General features: G+C 38.9%; 1 protein-coding gene across 2 annotated transcripts in view; it reads right to left on the bottom strand.

Annotated features, from left to right (window-relative positions):
• NUP205 (nucleoporin 205) overlaps nucleotides 1-22821 on the bottom strand; it is an 88303-nt gene that overhangs the window by 20155 nt on the left and 45327 nt on the right. For both annotated transcript variants that reach the window (XM_058724179.1, XM_058724180.1), the window contains exons 23-34: nucleotides 20131-20245; nucleotides 17812-17961; nucleotides 17174-17245; nucleotides 16417-16574; nucleotides 15833-15913; nucleotides 14855-15046; nucleotides 14067-14334; nucleotides 13878-13976; nucleotides 4943-5091; nucleotides 3306-3497; nucleotides 2301-2422; nucleotides 520-658 (exon numbers count right to left, since the gene is read on the bottom strand). In XM_058724179.1, the coding sequence (XP_058580162.1) occupies nucleotides 520-658; nucleotides 2301-2422; nucleotides 3306-3497; nucleotides 4943-5091; nucleotides 13878-13976; nucleotides 14067-14334; nucleotides 14855-15046; nucleotides 15833-15913; nucleotides 16417-16574; nucleotides 17174-17245; nucleotides 17812-17961; nucleotides 20131-20245 (1737 nt within the window). The remainder of the gene's footprint in view (nucleotides 1-519; nucleotides 659-2300; nucleotides 2423-3305; nucleotides 3498-4942; nucleotides 5092-13877; nucleotides 13977-14066; nucleotides 14335-14854; nucleotides 15047-15832; nucleotides 15914-16416; nucleotides 16575-17173; nucleotides 17246-17811; nucleotides 17962-20130; nucleotides 20246-22821) is intronic.

Consider the following 22821-nt stretch of genomic DNA (forward strand, 5'->3'; position numbering starts at 1 on the left):
TTTTTTGAAGGTTTCAACTGAAAAGAGAGGAAAATAAAATGAATTTCTGGTGCTCAATGAAAAAAAATTTAGTTAGAAAATTCACTTACTTCAATTACTTCGTTCTCTAAATATCACAATTAAATTTAAAAATTTAAATAAAAATTAAATCATCTATCCTTTATACTTTCTGCAAGGCCTAACATAGTGTATGGCCTCTCGCTAAATCCCTGGTTAAACCACATTTTAGAAGCAGCTTATTCCTATCATCATAACCACTTCCCTTTACAGAAGAACACGTTTCGAGCTCTTGCTTTCCATCTCACTATTCCATTCTTCACTGTGGGGTTTCATTCAAATAAGAGTATATGTAAGAATGGGCCAGTGAAGTTCACGCAAGGTACCAGGGGGCTGGCTATCAGTGCCTGGGTCTGCCACAGCGGACGGTAAACCCATGGACGCTGTCTATGCCTAGGGTTTCTGCAACTCTAAAACGCAGCCCCGGCACCAGACGACCTCCAGGCCAATGACTCTTCTTACCTGGCCTGCTGCCTGCAAGTGCTGGGCCGTGCTGGACGTGAGGATGACCTGGCACAAGCGGAGAGCCGGGAGCAGAATCTGCCGGTAGCGGTCCACGGGTGCAGGGATGAAAACTGGCGGGTCTCTCATGCCAAACATGCTTCATTCGTTTCCACCCAACAAGGAGAGAGCGACAGTCCGAGAGTTAAGGGACGCTAACAGTTCCTGCCCATCTCCATGGCAAACAATCACAGGTGCCTGATTAAGATGTGAAGCTACTAATGAGAATTCTCCATCTCATATAGACAGTAAAAACGGAGTTATTTCAATTATGAAAAAACTCAGTAAAGAAAATCTGCGTAATTTGAAGACAATGCTTGGAATTTCCTAAACATATTTATTCTACTCTGAAAGCTCCCTTGGGCCATAGAAACTATAAGCAAGAAACAAATAAAAACAAGTTATTTTCCCCCAAGTTTCCCCCTCCTATACCCACAGCCAAAAATGAATCTACTTTGCCCATTAGATTTAAAAAATCAAGACTTTAAAAAGTTAAAACAAAGTTGTAAAATCACTTAACTTAAAAAAAATTTTTTTTTAATGTTTATTCATTTTGAAGGAGAGACAGAGCATGAGCAGGGGGAGGGAGAGGGAGACGGAGAGCGAGAGGGAGCAAGCGAGAGAGACACACACACACACACACACAGAATCTGAAGTAGGCTCCAGACTCTGATGGGGGCTCAAACTCATGAACCATGAGATCATGACCTGAGCTGAAGTCAGATGCTTAACCGACTGAGCCACCCAGTCGGGTGCTCAGTCAGTGCCCCTAATATCACTGAACTTTTAAGATTAGGTATTAATAAAATATTATTTATTATAAATATTTAAATTTTTAGACAAAAGAAAATGGTTGCCGAATGAAGAGAATGGACACAAAACACAGAAATAAATAAGAGAAAAGCTTTGCACACACAAGTGATTATATGCCAAGACCCAAGGAATGTAATTAACTCAATCCTCTTTACCTAAGGCAAAAATAATAGCTGTCATGTTTAAAACTTCAGAAAACAAAACAACAAAAAAAACCCTACATTTCTTTTCTGGAGGTAAAACAGTTCTATAGTTAATCCTAGAAAAACTCAAATATTCAATTTGGCAATGGACTTATGAAGAAAATTAGTAAAACAGTGTTATTTACTTCCAAGAGGATAGGCTAACAATGCTGCAGCCAGTAGACAAAAATGAAGAACAAAAACAAAAACAAAAACAAAAAAACCCAAAACCCATATTCAAACTGAACCAAGAAATCTGTTAAGAAGCTTGAAACTTAAAATAATTTGACTAAAAGCTTTCAAATGTACAAGCAGGTGGCAAAACGCTACAAAAAGAAAAATATAAAATACTATTCAAGTCATCAGGAATAAGAAATCCACAACAAATTATAATTTCACTATAATACTTTAAAGGACCAGTATAACTAAAAATATATATTCTATTGAACAGAACACTAAAGTTGGGAAGAAAACCATTTACTAACAAAATGCTCTCCTATTTCCCTATTACTGCTCTCAAATGGAAAGCATTAGGTCCCTCCTACTCTTACCCTTATTAGCAACTTCCATTTACTAGTAAAAGGCAGGGATGTAGGACCAAAGTTTAAGTTATCAAGGTGAAAGAGTACTGCTCAAACAGAATGATAAACCAATGGCGAAGATTTCGTTGGGAACTTCTTTTTCCTCACTAATCCTTTACAATGAAGGAACAGTACGGAAACAATACCGGCGTATACGGACACTTACCCCTGCGGGTCCATCTCTGGGCGCATGTCATAGACCTGGCACTGCGCCAGTCGCACTATCACCCCAGACCTCAGCAGCTCTAAAGCACCCTGCTGTATCTTGGCCACTCTTGTAAGAAATGCCTAAGAAGTTACAAAAGGAAAAGCATCAATACAGAAATCATATCCAAGGGCCTCAGATCAAAATGAGACTCTCTCACAGCATAGTTCTGATCTCTCATCATACTGAAGAGAAATTCCGAGCTAGCTCTGCGGGGCACATGATACACGGGATTCTCCGAGGATTAAACACAGCATATCTGGGGTGGCACAGTACAGTGCCTTGCAAGAAACAGTATTCAACTCAACTGTAGTTTTACTTATCATCATGTGGGCATATGGGGGGGGGGGGGAGATGGTTTTGCTCATAGCTGTATCTCTAGCACCTACTGCCACACCTGGCATATAACAGGTATTTAATAAACACTTGTTGAATAAAGAAAGGAGGGGGGAGTTAATAACAGGTCTAAGACTTTAGTGCTTCCATTATTGTGACTCTGTAGTATTCTCAACCAGGAGGAAACAGAGAAAACAAACCTGAAGGAAAGGAAATGATGCATTATATATGGTATTGAAAATCTCGTGTTTAAACCAGAACCAGCACAGCTACGTTGGAATGTTCCACAGGCAGCTAATACAGTCTGAATTCTGTGGCGAAGACACAATTTTGCTTACTGCTCTCCTCAGAGCACTCAGCGTCCCATTATTCCCCATCATCAGCAACCTGAATGAGGAGCAAGCAGTTCCATTACCCAGCTAACCCTCTCGGGATCACTTCAACTCATCTTTGGCATGCTTCGAAGCTACATTTCTAACACATGTTCCAAATTTAAAACTCTTTGAAATGATTATAGCTTACATGACAGAAATACTAAAAATGTCGGCCACATTCACGTTCTTTAATACATCTATTGATCTAAGAGGAAGTGAGCGGTTGATCTAACTTCAAATGAATACAAAGTCTTACCATTTTGGATTCGTAAGTATAAAGGGCTTTTAAGAGGGGAGGTTGTGGCGTTAATAAGCTCTGCAAAGTATGGTCATCTTCTACCAAGCTGTCCACGAGCACCTTCAAGTAGCCACTGTTAGAAAGATACAAGAGCCACTGCTGCTGTTTATCTACAGAGACGATCCGATCAAGTAGAGCCAGTGCCAGCATCTGAAGAACAAATCAAAGCCCAAAACATGGAGATGGCCACCAAAACCAAGGACAGAAACTCCCTTGATATGAAAATATTTACAGCTTTTCTTACAAGGGAAATGGTAGCTTGCAATTACATTTTATTTTGTTGTTTTTATTTTTGAGAAACTTGAAAGCTGTGTATACAGAATTTTGATTTATTAATAAAAGGAGAAAAGAGACTTGTTAAAAATAGCTTTTTCCCCTAATGGTGAAGTATTACATGCACATTACAGGAAACCTAGAAAACATAGAAAAGCATATAGAATATATGTGGCCTGATAAACACTGCTACTCCATTTTGGTCTCTCTCCTCTTCAGTCCTTTTTCTATGCATAACAACACTTAAACTGTTTTGTTTTGAACATAATTAAGAACTTACTACACAGTTTATATTCATCCTATTTCTTAAAGGCCTGTTTCCCACCATCTTCAAATACGTCTGACCCCTGAACAACACGGGGGTTAGGAGCACAGTTGAAAATCCATGTATAACTTTTTGACTCCCCACAACCTTATAATTACTAAGAGCCTACTGCTGACCAGAAGCCTGGTGGATACATAAATAGTTGATTAACACATATTTTTTATCTTATATGTATTACATACTGTATTCTTCCAATTAAGTAAGCTAGAGAAAAAAAATGTTCAAAAAAGAGAAAATACATTTACAGTTCTGTACTGTATCTGTCAAAACAAATCTGCACAGTAAGTGGACCCACGCAGTTTAAACCCGTGTTGTTTAAGGATCAGCTGTATATGATTCAAATACTATGAAACTCTTCATTAGCAGGAAGTTATCTTCTCATTGTATTATCACCAGTGTGGTACAGTATTTTAAAGAATTATAAATGCAAATTCCCCTCCACAAAGCGAAGAAAGACATATTCAGTATAAAACCTGTGTACCCAGTATTCTCTTAACCAAAGATCTTTATTAAGCAGCATTTCTACCAGTGTAAGGCTAACCTCACAATCAGCAGAAAGATTATGCTGAGGGAAAATTCTGAACTGAGATTCTGAACAGAAATAAAGAAAACAGATGAATAAATAAAATAGAAATTCCAAATTATAACAAATAAGAAAATTCAGTAGGGGCGCCTGGGTGGCTCAGTTGGTTAAAGCATCTGATCTCAGCTCAGGTCATGATCTGGTGGTTTGTGAGTTCGAGCCCCGTGTCGGCTCTGTGCTGACAGCTCAGAGCCTTGAGCCTGCGTTGGATTCTGTGACTCCCTCTCTGTCTGCCCCTCCCCTCTCTTTCTTTCTCTCTCTCTCTCAAAAAATAAACATTACAAACAATTCACTAAAATATATTGCAGACAATAATTCTCAATATATAACATGCATTTGCAAAGTTAATTCAGTTTATACCTTAATAAGGCAAAATATTTATTCAATTGTTATACTAAACAGGAGTTACTGTACCCTTCCAATCTCATGGCCATCACAAGCATCTCGACAGACCACTTCCATGAGGGCAGCACCGTAGCTCTCAATGATGGCTATGTTTTCTCGTTGTAATTTACTAAATACATCTTCAGGGGCTGTCAGCCTTTCCCACATGGTTTTCTTGGCTAAAAGGGTTACAACAGAAAATATTTAAAACACCCCTGTAAAGAACAGTGTAATGACTGAGCTTCATATAGACTAGACAAGAAAAAAAAATCCCTCCATTATTTCATGTAGTACCCAAGGACCCACCAACAACCAATGGGTCTAGGCAGCTAAAATTCAAAAACACAATGCACACATTGTACACTAAGGTGACAACTGTGTTATGAAAAGGATAAACTCCCTATTCTTAAATAAATCAAATGAACTACTTTTTTTAATGTTATTTTTGTGAGATTAAATGCACACATGTGCGTGCACATGAGCAGTGGAGGGGCAGAAGGAGGGAGAGAGAGAATCCCAAGCAAGCCCCATGCTCAGTGCAGAGCCTGAGGTGGGGCTCATTCCCATGAACTGTGAGATCATGATCTGAGCCAAAATCAAGAGTCAGACTCACTGAGGCACCCACACGCCCAAAATCAAAATGAATTATAAGACAATAAGAGAACCAATACCCTGTATTTATTCTGCTAATCAAGCTATTTTCATCCTTTATTGGGATCTATGAGAATTTTGACTAAAAAAAGTTAGGTACAAAGTCGACAAAAATCTGCTTCCAAAAAAATCAGATTTTATTTATATTTTGTAATTGAAATACTTATTAAAAATACTTATTAATCGGGGCGCCTGGGTGGCGCAGTCGGTTAAGCGTCCGACTTCAGCCAGGTCACGATCTCGCGGTCTGTGAGTTCGAGCCCCGCGTCAGGCTCTGGGCTGATGGCTCGGAGCCTGGAGCCTGTTTCCGATTCTGTGTCTCCCTCTCTCTCTGCCCCTCCCCCATTCATGCTCTGTCTCTCTCTGTCCCAAAAATAAATAAAAAACGTTGAAAATAAAAATACTTATTAAAAAAGCATACCCCTTATGAAAATAATTTAAATATACAAAGATAATTAAAGATATGATCATGTATTTTACTAAGATTCATGTAAACCTTCTAGAAGAGTTTCAAAAATGTATTACATAAAGCCATAACCTGTATTTCAAACCAATCTTATGACTTTTTACAACTACTACACGGCAACTATTTTTAAATCAGGGAAAAGTTCTCAAGATGAACTGATCAGAACGGAGTATAAACGAAGAAGGTTTAATCATGAAAAATAAAAGTAACTCACATTGTGCCTTACGTCCCATTATAATGTTCGCAGAAGGCAAACTTGCAGAGTTTTAATAATATTTTTCCCCCTCAAATATTTTTACCACTACTTTTAATTTTGTTTCAGTCGTACTTATTTATTTTTTTATTTTTAATTTTTTTAACGTTTATTTATTTTTGAGAGAGAGAGAGACAGAGCATGAATGGGGGAGGGGCAGAGAGAGAGGGAGACACAGAATCGGAAGCAGGCTCCAGGCTCTGGGCCATCAACCCAGAGCCCGACGTGGGGCTCGAACTCACGGACCGCGAGATCGTGACCTGAGCCGAAGTCGGCCGCTCAACTGACTGAGCCACCCAGGCGCCCCTAGTCGTACTTATTTTTAATTTCAATAACTGTCAAAGGAGGGTATGGGATTTTTATGTTTCTCAATCACATCACTCCCTCACGTCATCTGTCCCCATCTCCTGCTCAATCTCATCTTCCACTCTTTCCCTCTTCCGCTGGCTGCCACCACATGACCCTTTATGTCCCTTACATTCACCACTTTGGTCTCAGGATCTCTGCACTTTGATCTTTCGGGTTTTTCCTCAGATCTCAGCATGGCTGCCTCGTCTTCATCATTCCAGCCTCTAACATCACTTCTCAGCTACATCCAACACGCCCTACACATACACAGCACAGCACTATCTCATTTTCTGCATAGTACTTATTTACCAGTACATCAGGTTGTGTTACATCTGGATTCTGTCTTGCCCACCATTATTGTCCTGGTATTTAGCACAGTGGCTAGCACAGTAGCACAATATTAATTACTGACGGACAGGTTAGAGAAAGCTCAGAAATGTGCTCCAGGGATGCCACCAGATGCCCTCAGGATGGGTTTTCAAAAAGCCAGCCTGAGGAGCTATAGCACCTTTTCTGGTTTACACACAGGACCGCTACAAAATTGTCTGAATAAAGGTTGTGAATAAAAGTCTGAAAGCCACTACTTTGTAATTTGTAGTTTTAGCCACAGATTCCAGATTTCAAACTGGCTGAAATGAGGGCAGAGGGCTGCTGGAACATCACTCTCCGGACTCCTCCACACAAACCCTGAGACACTCCGCCAGGAGCCCCTACGGCTTTACAGAGAAAACTGAAATCAAGGGTTGCAGAAGACCAGGTTTAGTCGTAAAGAAACAACTTGATCTGCGTTTTCCAACTGTGAACAGATCTCCAAGTGCCACATTTTATTAACAGTACCACCTAGAAATAAGAAAATTCTAAGGCTGCAACTTAATTAGAACTTTCTTTTAAATTTTCATTTTTGGAGGGTAAATTAGTTCATTAGAAACCACCAAATTAGTTTCTTTTACACCAAACTGTTCCTTCTTCCAACATACCTTATAAATCACTGCCATACAAATTTTTCTAAATACCAACTTCATAGCACTTTTCTCAGTAACTTAACGTGGCTATCAACTGCTTAATCCAACTAGCTTTACCACTGCAATTTCATTTGCAAGGTCATTAATATGGTCCTACCCTTTCACTCCATTTTATTTCCCATCAACCGTTATTTTCCACAACCCTTGCTTATAGCAAAGACATCCTCCTTAGTCTTTACTCCCTCCTAAGTTTGGGCCTTGCTTGAAGAGCCCTCCATTTAGTCCTATGTAAATACAACTTCACCTGCAAAGCCCAGTGAAAAGTCTTGATTTTTCTTCTTCTCATACCTCTTATAATTTATACTTGGGGTTCAAAAACTAAGGGCTGAGAGCAAAATCTGACCTGTTTTTATAAAGCTGTGATGTGACAGAGCCACGGTCACTCAACTGCAGTCTCTGGCTGCCTTCACTCTATAAAGGCAGGGGTGAGTAGCTGCAACAGAGAGCATATGACTTGCAAAATCTAAAATATTCACTAACCGGCCTTTACAGAAAAAGTTTGCTGGCATCTAGCCTGTATCACCCAACTTAATGCTTCCTGTTTTATAAATACATATACTGTCATTTATACTAGAATATAATCCTTATGAAAACAAGAACCTAATTAATATTTCCTGCTTTTGGAATAAGTGAAAATAATCAACCACCAAATGAGATCAGATTTTTATTCATATTGTGAAAAACCGGAAATGGGGCGCCTGGGTGGCGCAGTCGGTTAAGCGTCCAACTTCAGCCAGGTCACGATCTCGCGGTCCGTGAGTTCGAGCCCCGCCTCAGGCTCTGGGCTGATGGCTCGGAGCCTGGAGCCTGTTTCCGATTCTGTGTCTCCCTCTCTCTCTGCCCCTCCCCCGTTCATGCTCTGTCTCTCTCTGTCCCAAAAATAAATAAAAAACGTTGAAAAAAAAATTAAAAAAAAAAACAAAAACACAAAAAACCGGAAATAATCTAAACGTCCAAAAACGGACAAGCTAAGTGATGGTATACCCATAAGTGACAAAATGTATAGAGCTATTAAAAATATTATTTAACAAAGAAAAAAGCTCATAAAATACTGAGTGAAAAGACAAGGGAGATTTTAAGTCAATATGGCTGGCTATAACAAAATGTTGCAATAGTTATCTTAGCAGGGTAGAATGTGGGACTTCTTCTTAGCTTTGTTTATTAGTATGTTCTAAATTTCCTCATTCAGTATTTATTTTGAAATTAAAAAAAAGCTAAAAATATTTTTTAAATGACCAATTATTAATTTTTAATCAGGTTCTCAGGTTCTAGGACTTGACTCAGGTTGTAAAGAATAAAAGTGATGAGAAATGTACATCTAAATTCATATCAAGCAAAGAGCCTGCATTTTACTACACACACCCATAGCTATAGCTAGTATTTTTAAGTCACTTGTTGGAATCAGACTCAAAGAACAGAGTCAAGAGCAGGCAATATGCTCTATATAATCCTTTTAGTCCCACTACTTTATGACTTACAGGTGTATTTATACTATAATGCCAGATCATACTAATGCCTAGACCATAACAATTTTTAATGTCACAATAAGATTATCAAAAAAAATTTTTTTTAAGTTTATTTATGGGGTGCCTGGATGGCTCAGTTGGTTAAGTGACCAATTCCTGATTTATACTTAGGTCATGATCTCATGGTTCATGGATTTAAACCCCATGTTTGGCTTCGCACTAATATCACAGTCTGCTTGAGATTCTCTCTCTCTCCCCTTTCTCTCTCTCTCTCTCTCTCAAAATAAATAAACTTTTGAGAGAGAGAGAGAGAGAGAGAGAGAGAGAGAGAGAGAGGCAGAAAGAGGGAGAGGCAGAATCCCAAGCAGGCTCCATGCTGTCAGTGCAAAGCCCAACTCGAGGCTCGAACTCATGATCTGTGAGATCATGACCTGAACTGAGACCAAGAGTTGGATGCTTAACTGACTGAGCCACCCAGATGCTCTGGTTCTCAAAAATTTAATAATGGCAACAGATTGTCTTTTCTAATCTTCTTTTTAAAAAAAGATGAATAGATATTACGGTTTCACAAAGAACAGGAATATTCTTGCTCAAAGGTCACAAGAGCCCAAAAGAACTATGAGCAGAGAAGAAAATTCCTTATGTTTATGACAATTTCTAATTCTTATAAAGAAAATACAAAACTGAGTATCATTAACTTACCAAATTTAAGGGGAAAAAAGAGCCAATTTAAAGGAAAGAGAACCTATGAAAAAAAGCTTATAATGAAAGTACTTAAAATTGCAACAATTTAATCCATTTTACTGAGATTATACAGAACATTCAAACAGGGCTAAACTTACGAAAATAAAACTAAGGAAGATGCACTATATCATGGCTCTGATGTGTTAGCATAACTTTCTAAGTTGGCTTTATAAATAAACTTTTATTGAAAATAATAATCTCATAAAAATGTGCTGAAAATGTGTATCTTTGTAATTATCTGTATTTAAATGTGAAGTATTTTTATAATACTAAAGCTGAAGAAACAAACGAATAAAGAAATTAAGAATACAGCAACAGGGCTTCATATTAAACATTTACGCTTTGGTCAAATTGTCTGTATTTTCTCCCATGGTCACTGGTAGAAATGAGAAAAAATAAAAGATGAAAAGAATAAAAAGAGGGGTGCCTAGGTGGCTCAGTCAGTTAAGCGTCCAACTTCTGCTCAGGTCATGATCTCACGGTTTGTGTATTTTGGCCTGGTGTCGGGCTCTATGCTGACAGCTCAGAGCCTGGAGCCTGCTTCACATTCTGTGTCTCCCTCTCTCTCTGCCCCTCTCCCATGCGCACTGTGTCTTTCTCAAAAACTGATAAAAATCAACACTTAAAAAGTTTAAAAAAAAAAAAAAAGGAATACAAAGAGAGATAGTCATGATGTCAACTCTTGTCAACTAACCCCCAGGGATTACATATGCAAAAAAAAATGTCAGATTTTAACTACACTGTTCTTGACATATATGAATCTTCCAAAGAATTTTACTCAAGAATATATGCTTTTGTTTCTCCCCACATCTGCATTGCCAACTCAAGGTGATGGAGTCCACCTACAGTGATTTTCACAAAGCTAATATATGCTTAAGAGCTAACTGAATTTTCTTTCCCCTAAACTGTGTGCTCATATCCTTTGACCATTTTTTCTACTGGATTTGATTCGTAGGTGTTCTTTATGTATTAGAAATTAGCCCTTTGTACTATGAGCTACAAATACACTGCTGGTAGGTATTACCTATCAAATTAAAAAGAAATAATTACAAATTACAAAAAGACAACAATAACAAAAAGGATGAAGACGTGAGATGCTATGGCCAGGAAAAGGAACATTCTATTAAAAATAGGGAAAACTGAGCCACCTGGGTGGCTCAGCTGGCTCAGAATCCCACTTCAGCTCAGGTCATGATCTCGCGAACTGTGAGTCTGAACCCCACATCAGCCTCCACCCTGACAGTGAGAAGCCTGCTTGGGATTCTCTCTCTCTCCCTCTCTGACTCTCCCCCATGTGCATGCTATGCTCTCTCTCTCTCAAAATAATAAACTTGAGAAAAAAAAATCAAGGAAACTGATTTCTATATCAGATCTGCCACAGACAAGCAAGTCATTTCGTCTCTGTGAGTAGGATTCTTTTTACACAAAACAGGAAAAATAGCTGCCCAGTATCCAGTATACATAGTTATGTTAAAAATAAAGTAAAAGAGGTATGGAAAAATAAGTATGTAGACATTAAAAGTTCAGGTCCTGTTTTAAAATAAAATAGAAAGTAGGTACCATGTCAAAACATGCACATACCCATACAAAAGTAGGTATCAATAAATATTTATTAAATTTAGTATTTCTAACTTGAAACTTAAAAACACTAGTGTCTAGGAAATACAGTGCTTTGCTATTTAAAATAAGTCCAAATAGGGCACCTGGGTGGCTCAGTTGTTCAGCATCTGACTTTGGCTCAGGTCATGATCTCACGGTTCGTGAGTTCAAATGGCACATCAGGTGAGTTCAAGGCCCTGATTCGGGCAAAACATGAGCCCTGTGTGAGCCCCGCTTCTCTCTCTCTCTCCTCCCTTTCTCTCTGTCTCTCTCTGCCCTTGCTCACTTGAGCCCTGCCCCCCCCCCCAAAATAAGTAAGCAAAATAAGTCAAAATAAGCAGCAATTAAGTGGTAAAAAAAAAAAAAAAAAAACTAATTAAAGGATGAAATTAAAAATACATCATTTGAAAATTAAAAACAAAGGAGAATTTTCTTTTGTGGTCACACCACTTTATTACATCTTGATAGTGACACCTTATAAAAAGTATGTTGTAGAGCTCTACCTAGTGGTTAAGTAGTGACTTTGCCAATTCCACTAAATCTAACGTTAAAAAATTTTCAGACAAGAGGAAAATGGAGAGGTGTGTTGGAGGGGGAGTAGAGAGTGGAATCCCCATTATCATCTCTTAAGAAAAGCTTCTCTGAACTATTCTTTTGAATGATCCTAAACATTTTTGTGCTTTGTTTAAGTGGGTAGGCCATTTCTACAAATACATGATTTGGCTATTATTATCTCCTTAGAAAGACATGTAAAAATATTAGCCAGTAAAGAATAATATGAGATAATCTGGGTCTTACACACAGAGTGGTTTTTAAGAATCTGTGTACAGGGGCGCCTGGGTGGCTCGGTCGGTTAAGTGTCTGACTTCGGCTCAGGTCATGATCTTGCGGTCCGTGAGTTCAAGCCCCGCGTCGGGCTCTGTGCTGACAGCTCGGAGCCTGGAGCCTGTTTCAGATTCTGTGTCTCCCTCTCTCTCTGCCCCTCCCCTGTTCATGTTCTGTCTCTCTCTGTCTCAAAAATAAATAAATGTTAAAAAAAAAATTTTTTTTTAAAAAGAATCTGTGTACAAAATAGCAAATACTCATAAAGGTTTTCAGACGGGTATCGGCAGTCCATTATCAAAAGGTGCTTATGACAAGTTCTTAAATAGCAGGACATTTCTGGTGTAGAGTATTATACATTCATTTGCTGAATGGCTAAAAACATTTTTCATATCTGGAGACCAAAAAGGCCAGATTATTACTCTTAATTAACAATGCTAATTAAGGGTGCCTGGGTGGCTCAGTCAGTTGAGTGTCCAACTTCGGCTCAGGTCATGATCTCATGGTTTGTGAGTTCGAGCCTCGCGACAGGCTCTGTGCTGACAGCTCGGAGCTTGCAGCCTGCTTTGGATTCTGTGGCTCTGTCTCTCTCTGCCCCTCCCCCACCTGTACTCTGTCTCTCAAAAATAAATAAATGTTAAAAAAAAATTTTTTAATGCTAATTTTATTTTAGAAAGTGGGATTTATCAATATTTTAAATAGGCACTACCTTTGACCAAGAAATTCTACCTCTTGGAATTTATTCAAGAAAAACTTCACATTAGTACAAAAAGATATAGGTACACTATTGATGAGGGTTTAAACTGGCAGAAAGCCATTTGGTAGGAGCTTTTTTCTTTTTTTTTTCATAGAGCACTCACCCAAGTGGGGGAGGGATATAGGGAGAGGGAGCAAAAGAATCTTAAGTGGGCTCCACGCTGAGTGTGAGGCTAGATCTCACAACTGTGAGATCATGACATGAGCTGAAATCGAGAGTCAGATGCTCAACTGACTGAGCCGCCCAGGCGCCTTTGGTAGAATCTATTAAAATAAAAATGCGCATAGTTTTTCACATGGAAATCTTCCCATGAAGCATTCTTCTTGAAAAATACAAAGGCATATAACAGAACATTTGATGCAGCATATTTGTGACAGTAAAAATTAGAAACAATGGAAGTGTCTATGAATAATGCAAATGGTTAAATAAACATTACTTCCGTATTACAGAACAACGGAGACATCTGAAAAGATTCAACTAGATATGCACCGTGATGCTCTGCAAAGGGGAGAAAGACCTGTACACGCTATGTACAGCAGACTGTTCAGTGGGACCAGAGAAAGAGAGGGAATTAAAAACACATACAAGCTAAAGTGGTATTTGAGGGTTTTTTTTTTTTTTACAGTACTCATGTACTATCGTCTTAATTTTAAAAACTACACATTCTTCCTCGACTTCACATAAGTGCTTTCATGATTCCATAAAGACTCATTTATTACAGCTTTACTTAGCCAAAAGACGGAAAACGGATTTTTTTTTTTTTTTTAACTTAATCTCTACAACAGAATCTCTAAAAATCTCTGAAACAGAAAAGGTTAGAAATCTATCTGGTTCTACCTGCTTCTAATGTGTCTGGTTCATCTGGTCTCTGGGCGATCTGTAAGTAATACAACAAAGAGCCGTACAGGTGTGTCCTCACTCGCTGGAATCCGCCACCTAAGGAGATACAAAGTACAAACCCTGTTTCAAATGAAAGTTAAAACAAACACAAAAGGTGTGATTTGTAAGAAATTTAGATGAAAAAACCTGTCTTCAAAATGAAGTCTAACAGTTTCTTCAATATGATGTGAAGCGAAGAGTCTCCAATAGAAGCAAAACCCACCACCGGGTTCTCTGCTGGAGAAGGTGATGCGAACGAGCTATCGAGCATAAAAGCGTAATGGGTCTCTCCGGGTCCCAAGACTAATGGTTGCTTCTGTTCAGTGCGAACGGCTTGGCTTAGGTGAGCAGTCAAGGTGAACACGGCACCTGCTACCACTGGCATTAACTCCTGTGCTGCTTCATCATCTAGTATCTTAAAGCAGAAAGACAAAACAGCTACAGTCATTAACAGGTTTTATATACCCTGAGCTTTCACCTACCATTAAGAATATAAGAATGGAATGTCATTGATCAAAGAAAATAAAAGCTAATATATAGAAAAATTTAAATATGATACTGGTAACATGTGTTCTTAACCAGAAGGGATTCCTATCAGGATTCCTTAGAGAGGTCTTTAATGTAAATTCACACAAGTGGTCACCCACCAGAGTGTCCCATTCAGTATGTCTGGGGTGGGATCCAACCGTGTATTTTTAAAAAGCTCCCTACATAATTGTGATACATACTTTGGTTGAGAGCCATTACTGTACAGAAGACTTTCTCAAGGATCACCTTAACACTGGCAATACACAACTCTATTTATTCCTAATAAAAGGGGAAAAAAAGGATGGTGGGAAACTGTGTTTTTAAGTAGTATATAAAGATCTGTTCAGCAATACTGGAAGTAACTAGGAAGTAAGGAAGTTCAGGAAGCAATTTAGGAAGTACGTTACCTTATCATGCACATCTTGTAAGATATCACGGATAATCAGCTGCCGATCCTCTGCCTGAATGAGGTCCTGGGGACAAGCTGTCAGTATAATCTCCACCAGCTGCCTCCAGGACTCCAGCACGTGCCGTTTTGCATGAAGACACTGCAGCAGCTTGTTTCTTCCTACCACATACTGAAGTATAGTGCTGATTTCCTAAAGCCACAGAAATTGAATCACAAGGTTAACAAATGGGCAGATAATATCTTTTACCAAAAGGGTCCGATTTTAACTTTATCTTTTTTAGTAATCTCTACACCCAATGTGGGGCTCCAACTCACGTCCCTGAAATCCAGAGTCGCACACTCCATCAACTGAGCCAGCCAGGCACCCCAACAGAGTCCTATTTTTCAAGAGTTATTTATTCTGTCAGTTAACCTGAACACATCTGTAGTATATTTAGGAAACCTTCCACATGCATGCCAGTCAGCAGAGGTGGTAGGGGTTTTTTAACCCCATTTTCTTTGTAGTATCTACTTACACTTACTCTAGAGCACTGGAATTGCCTAAAACTCAAGTTCAAGGGCATGTCTCCCTGACATATCTTTTATTTCTTTGCTTCTTGCTTTGGCCTAGCCACCTGTGTTTCCATGTGTGTGGTTCTTCTCACCTGACCTCTAACCCACTGCTCCCCACCTGTGATGAAAAACCACTCTCTCTTCCCTCACCGACAGAGAACAAGGGAAGTCTAATACACAACATGGACAGGTTGCAAATCCTAAACTAGCCTAGCAGAAAAAAAAAACGGTACTTACTCTGGCATCCAGATATTAACTTCAGTTTAGTTTATAAGTTTTAAAGTCAAAAATGGAAGATTCCATTAAGGTTTAATTTCAAGTAGTTTACTCACTGATGAACTACAAGTCAATTTACAGTTTTGTCTTCTAACTGGCAGTTAAATAGGTAGAAGATTCAAACTAACAAGTTCTCCATAGGGCTTACCTCCATCAGGAGAGGTCTCTGTCCTATGGCTGCCATACCCTGGAGGGCATTTACTTCAGCTACAAGGACTCTATGAAGAAGCTACAGAATTGAGAAGAGAGTGAAAAATCAGACCATTTCAGAATAATAACCTCTAGCAATTACTATAAACTGCCTTAGTGGAAACAGTTTTGGATACCTCTATATATAATCTATAAGTGACTCTGTTCGGTCTCCAGTCAAAAACATTAGGTGTCCCTCACATTACTGAGTGGGACCAAGGAGCCTCTGTGGCAGGTAAGTTAGCGCAAATGCCCTCGGATATCTTCTTCCTATTAGTGAGACCATTAGCAGTTACCTGGTAGAGAGTAAAACCATTCCATAGCTAGGTGGCATGACTGCTATCAGGAAGGTGATGGGGAACCTTTTAAAGAGGTAAAGCTAGTGTCGCCTATTCTGTTTCATTTCCCTGCTGTTAGAAAAGTGAAAACCACAGTCTAATAAACCAATACCCTTATCAGAAAACAACTGCATGGTTCTCTTTTTGTCTGAGGACTCAAAGTCTAAACCACTTGATACTGCACACACTTTAAGACAATCCTTACCTTGACGTTGCAGACTGTCTGTCCCCGTAAATTCTTGTGTTCACAGTTAGCAATAACTTGCTCGATCTGGGCCCGATCAAAGAAATCCAACTGCAAAGGCTCAGGGATCTCCTGACTGAAGTCAATCGAGTCAAGAATGCTTAGAATCTTTCGACGTACTAGAAAAAATAGAAAGTGGTTCGATTTTATTTGGGACGGTGAGGAGAAGAGCAAACCGTTGTACTCAGCTCACTCTCAAAGATAGTGCTAGGTTCAATAAAGGGAGTTGAGGGGGTACCTGGGGGGCTCAGTCGGTTAAGCGTCCAACTCTTCATTTTGGCTCAGGTCATGATCTCACGGTAGTGAGATCGAGCCCCGAGTCAGGCTCTGTGCTGAGCATGGAGCCTGCTTGGGATTCGCTCTCTCTCCCTCTCTATCTGTCCTCCCAGCTTACGCTCGCACTTTCTCTCTCAAAACAAATAAATCAACGTTGGGGGGGGGGGGGGGGGGGGAGAAAGAAAGGATGTTAAGCCCAGAAATGGAAAACTGTGTTGAAATCTAAATGTGATTTTATTTCTAATACATCCATTTGCAAAAATATTTTTTCCCATTCATTCATCCTAGTTATAAAAAAGTTATTTTTGAATGACAACTAATCCTTTCTATAGCTCTTCTATACCCGTTCAGAATTTGCAGATACAGGTGTCATAATTATCTCTTCAAATTTAAGCAATTTAATATATACCTATAAATTTATTATAGATTCAAAGGGTTTTACCTTTTGTAGCAGTGTCAAAGTGAAGGAACCCAGAGACAGACCTATTTTCATCTTCTATTCCTCCTTCACCATCTGTTAGAGCATCAATAATAACAGATCAGGAAAAACAACAACATACTCATAAAATTTATTTGGAAATAACAAGGTTTTTTTTTTTCTAGATCACTATTGCTAGGTCAGAGAGCCCTCTGCAAATGGATAATTGAAATGCAAAGATGATGAGAACTTACCAACATTCATCTAATTCTTTCTGTCCCCAGGAGATCCACTTCACAATTGTAAAGAGGATAATCAGAACTCCCAAAGAGGCAGGACCCATTCCCACCAATGCGATGATTAGAAAAGCTTATGTTTAATTTGCATGTATAACACACATTAAAATACCTTGGGTCATCCTGGCTCAGTGTGGCAAACTCCACTGAATATTTGAATATAGCAGAACGCGGATGCTTCAAACGATAATCAAATAGCAATTATGGGATGAATTTAAAAATTCTGCGTTTTAAGGAAAAAAATTCTAAAGACGGAAAGAACTTGTTTAGCCTACAATCACACGCTAAGCGCAAGACTGCGGCGCATGCCTTCACAAGGACCGGTCAGCAGCACAAGAAAACAAATGGCAACATGTACACACTCACCTGAGTATGGTCTCACAGGCATGTCGTCCAGTAAGAGATGTAGGAGCCTCTGGGTATGTGACCGCTGACGATTCAGAGAAGTTACCCGTAGTTCTATTGAGGCAGTCTTCATTAGCCATGACATCTGGTTCAGCATAGACATTTCATACTCTGCAAGTTAAATACATGAGTTTAGTTTCCTAGAGTATAATAACAGGATCGTAACAGATCTAAATGCCTTAACTCGTCAGATATTTGCTCACGTAAGTAACATACTCCATAATTTATGAAACTTGGCATCATAATAATTTATCACCCTGGAAGAAAATTAAAAAAGCAAAAACAGATGCTAAGAGAAAAAAAATAAGCACGTCCATGTCTATAAAGATGAGCCAAAGCAAATGAACAAAAGAGAATCAATTTTCCATTACCAAGATAATTTCACACTTATCTATAAAATTCTAAGTCTGTCCTACTTTGACATTAACACAGACTTCATACTTAAAAACAAACACTAATTCTCAAATATATAACTTGTAAAAAAAAAAACGCCCTAATATGCAGTTTGACTTTTATTTCATAAAACAAATACCCAATGCATAATTTTATGATCTCTCTTAAGATAATCCGGGACATGTGATTTCACATATAATTAGCGTTGGTCTTCACAGCATAGCAGCCGCAGCCCTGCGCTACCCTACGGCTGTGGGCCTCAGAAAGGGCTACAAGGTGACCAAGAGCATGAGAAAGCGAGGCACAGCCACCAAGGGCACCTCACCAAGCACTCCAAGCTCACACGGGCCATGAACTGAGAGGTGTGTGGCTTCACCCCACAAAAGCAGTGTAGTGTGAGGCTGCTCAAAGTCTCCAAGGGCAGGGGGGCTCTCAAGTTCATCAAGAAAAGGGCAAGGACACGCATCAGCACCAAGAAGAGGAGAAGAACTTAGCACATCCTGGCAGCCGTGAGCGAAGTGGCTGTCGCGAAGGACTGAGCCCCTCCCCACTCTGCGCACACTGAAACGTTTCCAGAAACAAAACCAAAAATGAAACCTAAAATCAGGACTGGGAATCACTTATACAAGTTTCTGACTCCACTATTTTTAATATGCCTGATTTAAAGTCCTAAATTCTAACAGTATAAACATAAAACACACCAAATAGTACTACAACCACCACCCCTACCACCACAGTAACAGGCAAAACTCGTTTTTTTTTAAAACTAGGTTGATTTTTATTTTTTTTTTTCCACGTTTTTATTTATTTTTGGGACAGAGAGAGACAGAGCATGAACGGGGGAGGGACAGAGAGAGAGGGAGACACAGAATCGGAAACAGGCTCCAGGCTCTTGAGCCATCAGCCCAGAGCCTGACGCGGGGCTCGAACTCACGGACCGTGAGATCGTGACCTGGCTGAAGTCGGACGCTTAACCGACTGCGCCACCCAGGCGCCCCTAGGTTGATTTTTAAAAGACAGATACAGTAAGAGACAAAGCATTAACTTTTCTTTCTAATTAGGTATAAAGGAGGGTTGCTTAAAAAGCTTATAATATAAACAGATCTTAGAATTAAAAATAAGACATGCTTATTATGAAAATGAAGCGAAAAATGTTTGTCATTAGATAATTCCCAAAGTTCTCTCATTTCATCACTCTAAAACATGGATTAGAAGCAGATAATTACTAGTAATAAAAATTTTTTATGAAATCCGTGAGCTTACACTTCCCAGAACATAAATACAAAAAAAAAAAAAAAAAAAAAAAAACCTTAAAAAAAACTCCATGGACTGTAACTGTCTAGATATAAATCGAATTCAGAAAATTGTTACAAATTGATCAGAAAGAAAATTATATAAAGTAGAATCCTATAAAAGAGAGGCAGCCTGGGATTGCGTTGGTTAGGTCAATAAACTCAGTTATTTCCACTATACTTAGCTTTCTATTTCTCATTTCAAGATCTCAAGTGGTTTCAATACGTACACAAGAAACAAAAGTAAAACAAGACATTTTAATTAAACACCGTCACTCAAAAAATCTAAATTTCCAGAATCTTCTCAGATAAATATTTTCTTATCTCTTCAACACAATTTAAATATTTTATTTGGTAGTATAAGGATCAAATTCCATCCCTGACAAGCTATTTTTAAATAACTTTATGCCAGCAGCTAGAACATGAGGCTTCTCAGTGACAAATTACAAAAGCAACCCAAAATAACGAAAAAAGCAAAGTAACAAAATGAAACAGAATTCCACAAATACTGTAACTGCTACCCTGAATGTTATATAAATAAAATCACATAGACTTCACAAATTAGTTATAACAATATGGGAAAATAATGTCCTACCTTTGTTAGAAAAAGGTAAATGTTGCAACTGTGAAAATAAGAAATCCTGGCTGGTTCTCAAGTACCTCATAGTAGGACCAGATGTATCAGAGCACGCACACAACTGATATATCACCTAAAGAGTTAAAATGAAGTAAAAAAAATCCACAAATCATTTCTTTTGTGTTATAAATTTTAAGTTAAAAGGTGAACTTAGATTTACTAAACAGAAGCTAAGACCCATCAATAACTTAAGAAAAATGGATAAACACAGATGCTCACTTATAAGCAATCATTAGCACCCCAACTCAAGAATATAGATTGGAATAGTGCTGATGACATTATTATACAACTCATGTTTAAGTCAACCTCAGTACGTTCATTAATACATACAGTTAATTAAAAAAGTATAGTAAAGGGGCGCCTGGGTGGCGCAGTCGGTTAAGCGTCCGACTTCAGCCAGGTCACGATCTCGCGGTCCGTGAGTTCGAGCCCCGCGTCAGGCTCTGGGCTGATGGCTCGGAGCCTGGAGCCTGTTTCCGATTCTGTGTCTCCCTCTCTCTCTGCCCCTCCCCCGTTCATGCTCTGTCTCTCTCTGTCCCAAAAAAAAAAAAAAAAAAAAAGTATAGTAAAATAGTTAAGTATTTTAACTATTACTAATAACAAATCACTTGGAAGTAACTTCTAAAAAAATTTTTTAGCGTTTTAATTCACTTTTTGAGAGGCAGAGAGAGACAGAGCACGAGCAGAGGGGCAGAGAGAGAGGAAGACACAGAATCTGAAGCAGGCTCCAGGCTCCATTCTTTTTGATACGACGCGTAGCAAAGAGTCCAAAGCAGGGCTCGAACCACGAGCCATGAGATAATGACATGAGCCAACATTGGCCACTTAACTTAATGAGCCAACCAGGCACCCAGGAAATAACTTCTAAAAACCATACTTAATTTAGTTGAACCTTAGGAAGGTAATAAACTTACCAGGATTGAAGTAATTAAAAAAATTACAAAGAAATCCAGATTCAACTAAATAACAAATATAAACCCGAAATTAAATAAAAATTTAACAGAAAATAATAGAATTGGGGATAAAGGCTTGCTTTTGTATAAATATAAGAAATACCTATAACATACATAAAACTCTCCATTAGGTATATGAGTATCATATACCTAAATAGATAAAACGGCAAAAAAAATTTGAAAGGAAGGAAAAAATATATAGCCCACCATCAAAAATTGTCCATCCTTTTTAGTGATAAAAAAATTAAGGGGCACCAGCATGGCTCAGTCCATTAAGTGTTTGACTTTGGCTCAGGTGATTATCTCAGTTTATAGGTTCAAGCCCCTCTTCGGGCTCTCTGCTGTCAGCACAGAACCTGCTTTCGATCCTCTGTCCCTCTCTTTCTCTGCCCCTCCCCTGCTTGCACTCCCTCCCTCTCTTTCTCTCTCAAAAATAAATAAACATTAAAAATAAAAATTAAGGCCTCACTGGCTCAGTCAGTAGGGACTGCAACTCTTAATTTCAGAGTCACATGAGTTTAAGCCCCACATTGGGTATGGATCGTACTTTAAATAAATAAATAAATAAATAAATACACACATACATACATACATACTCACTCAGTCAATAAGGCAGGCCTCTTAATGTAAACAGCAAAATTTTTAACTATAAAAAGCAAATCCTGGAGTGCCTGGGAGGCTTAGTTGGTTAAGCATCAACTTCAGCACTTCGGCTCAGGTCACGATCTCACGGTTCATGAGTTCAAGCCCCACATCAGGCTCTCTGCCGTCAGTGAAGAGCCTGCTTCAGATCCTCTGTCCCTGCCCCCCTCTTTCTCTGCCCCCTCCCACTCATGCTGTCTCTCTCAAAAATAAATAAAACATTAAAAAAGCAAATCCTAGTATTTGGCAAAGTGGTAGTGAAAACTTTCATTTGTGAAAGATTTATTTTATAAATACTTATTAGATGCTTTCCATGTAAAAGGAATTTTAAATTCATCTGTTATTGGCACTACTTAATGCATACTATAATTGTCAAGATTACTTGCAAATTAAAATCTGAAGTCATGGGGCACCTGGCTATTTAATTATCAGTCGATGAAAATGTCGGGACAGAGGCTTACAGGGTTCTAACCTATGTTTTCTCTGGGAGCAATGGTTCAATATTCGCCAATTCAGTGTTCACTGTCAATTTATAAAACCAGTAATGACAATCAACTGCAAAACCATGTCTGAAATTATATTCTTTTTTTAAATGTTTATTTATGTATTTTGAAAGAAAGAGAGAGAGAGAGAGAGAGAGAGAGAGAACGAGTGGGAAAGGGGCAGAGAGAGAGCGGGAGAGAGAGAATCCCAAGCAGGCTCTGCACTGTCAGCACATAGCCCGGCATGGGGCTCGAACTCACGAACTGAGATCATGACCTGAGCCAAAACCAAGAGTTGGACACTTAACTGACTGAGCCACCAAGGCACCTCTGGAATTATATTCTTTTTTTTTTATTTATTTATTTTTTAACGTTTATTTATTTTTGAGACAGAGAGAGACAGAGCATGAACAGGGGAGGGGCAGAGAGAGAGGGAGACACAGAATCGGAAACAGGCTCCAGGCTCTGAGCTGTCAGCACAGAGCCCGACGCAGGGCTCGAACTCACAGACCGTGAGATCGTGACCTGAGCCGAAGCCGGACGCTTAACTGACCAAGCCACCCAGGCGCCCC

The sequence above is a fragment of the Neofelis nebulosa genome, chromosome 4 (genome assembly GCF_028018385.1).
Source record: "Neofelis nebulosa isolate mNeoNeb1 chromosome 4, mNeoNeb1.pri, whole genome shotgun sequence".
Classification (NCBI taxonomy): Eukaryota; Metazoa; Chordata; class Mammalia; order Carnivora; family Felidae; genus Neofelis; species Neofelis nebulosa.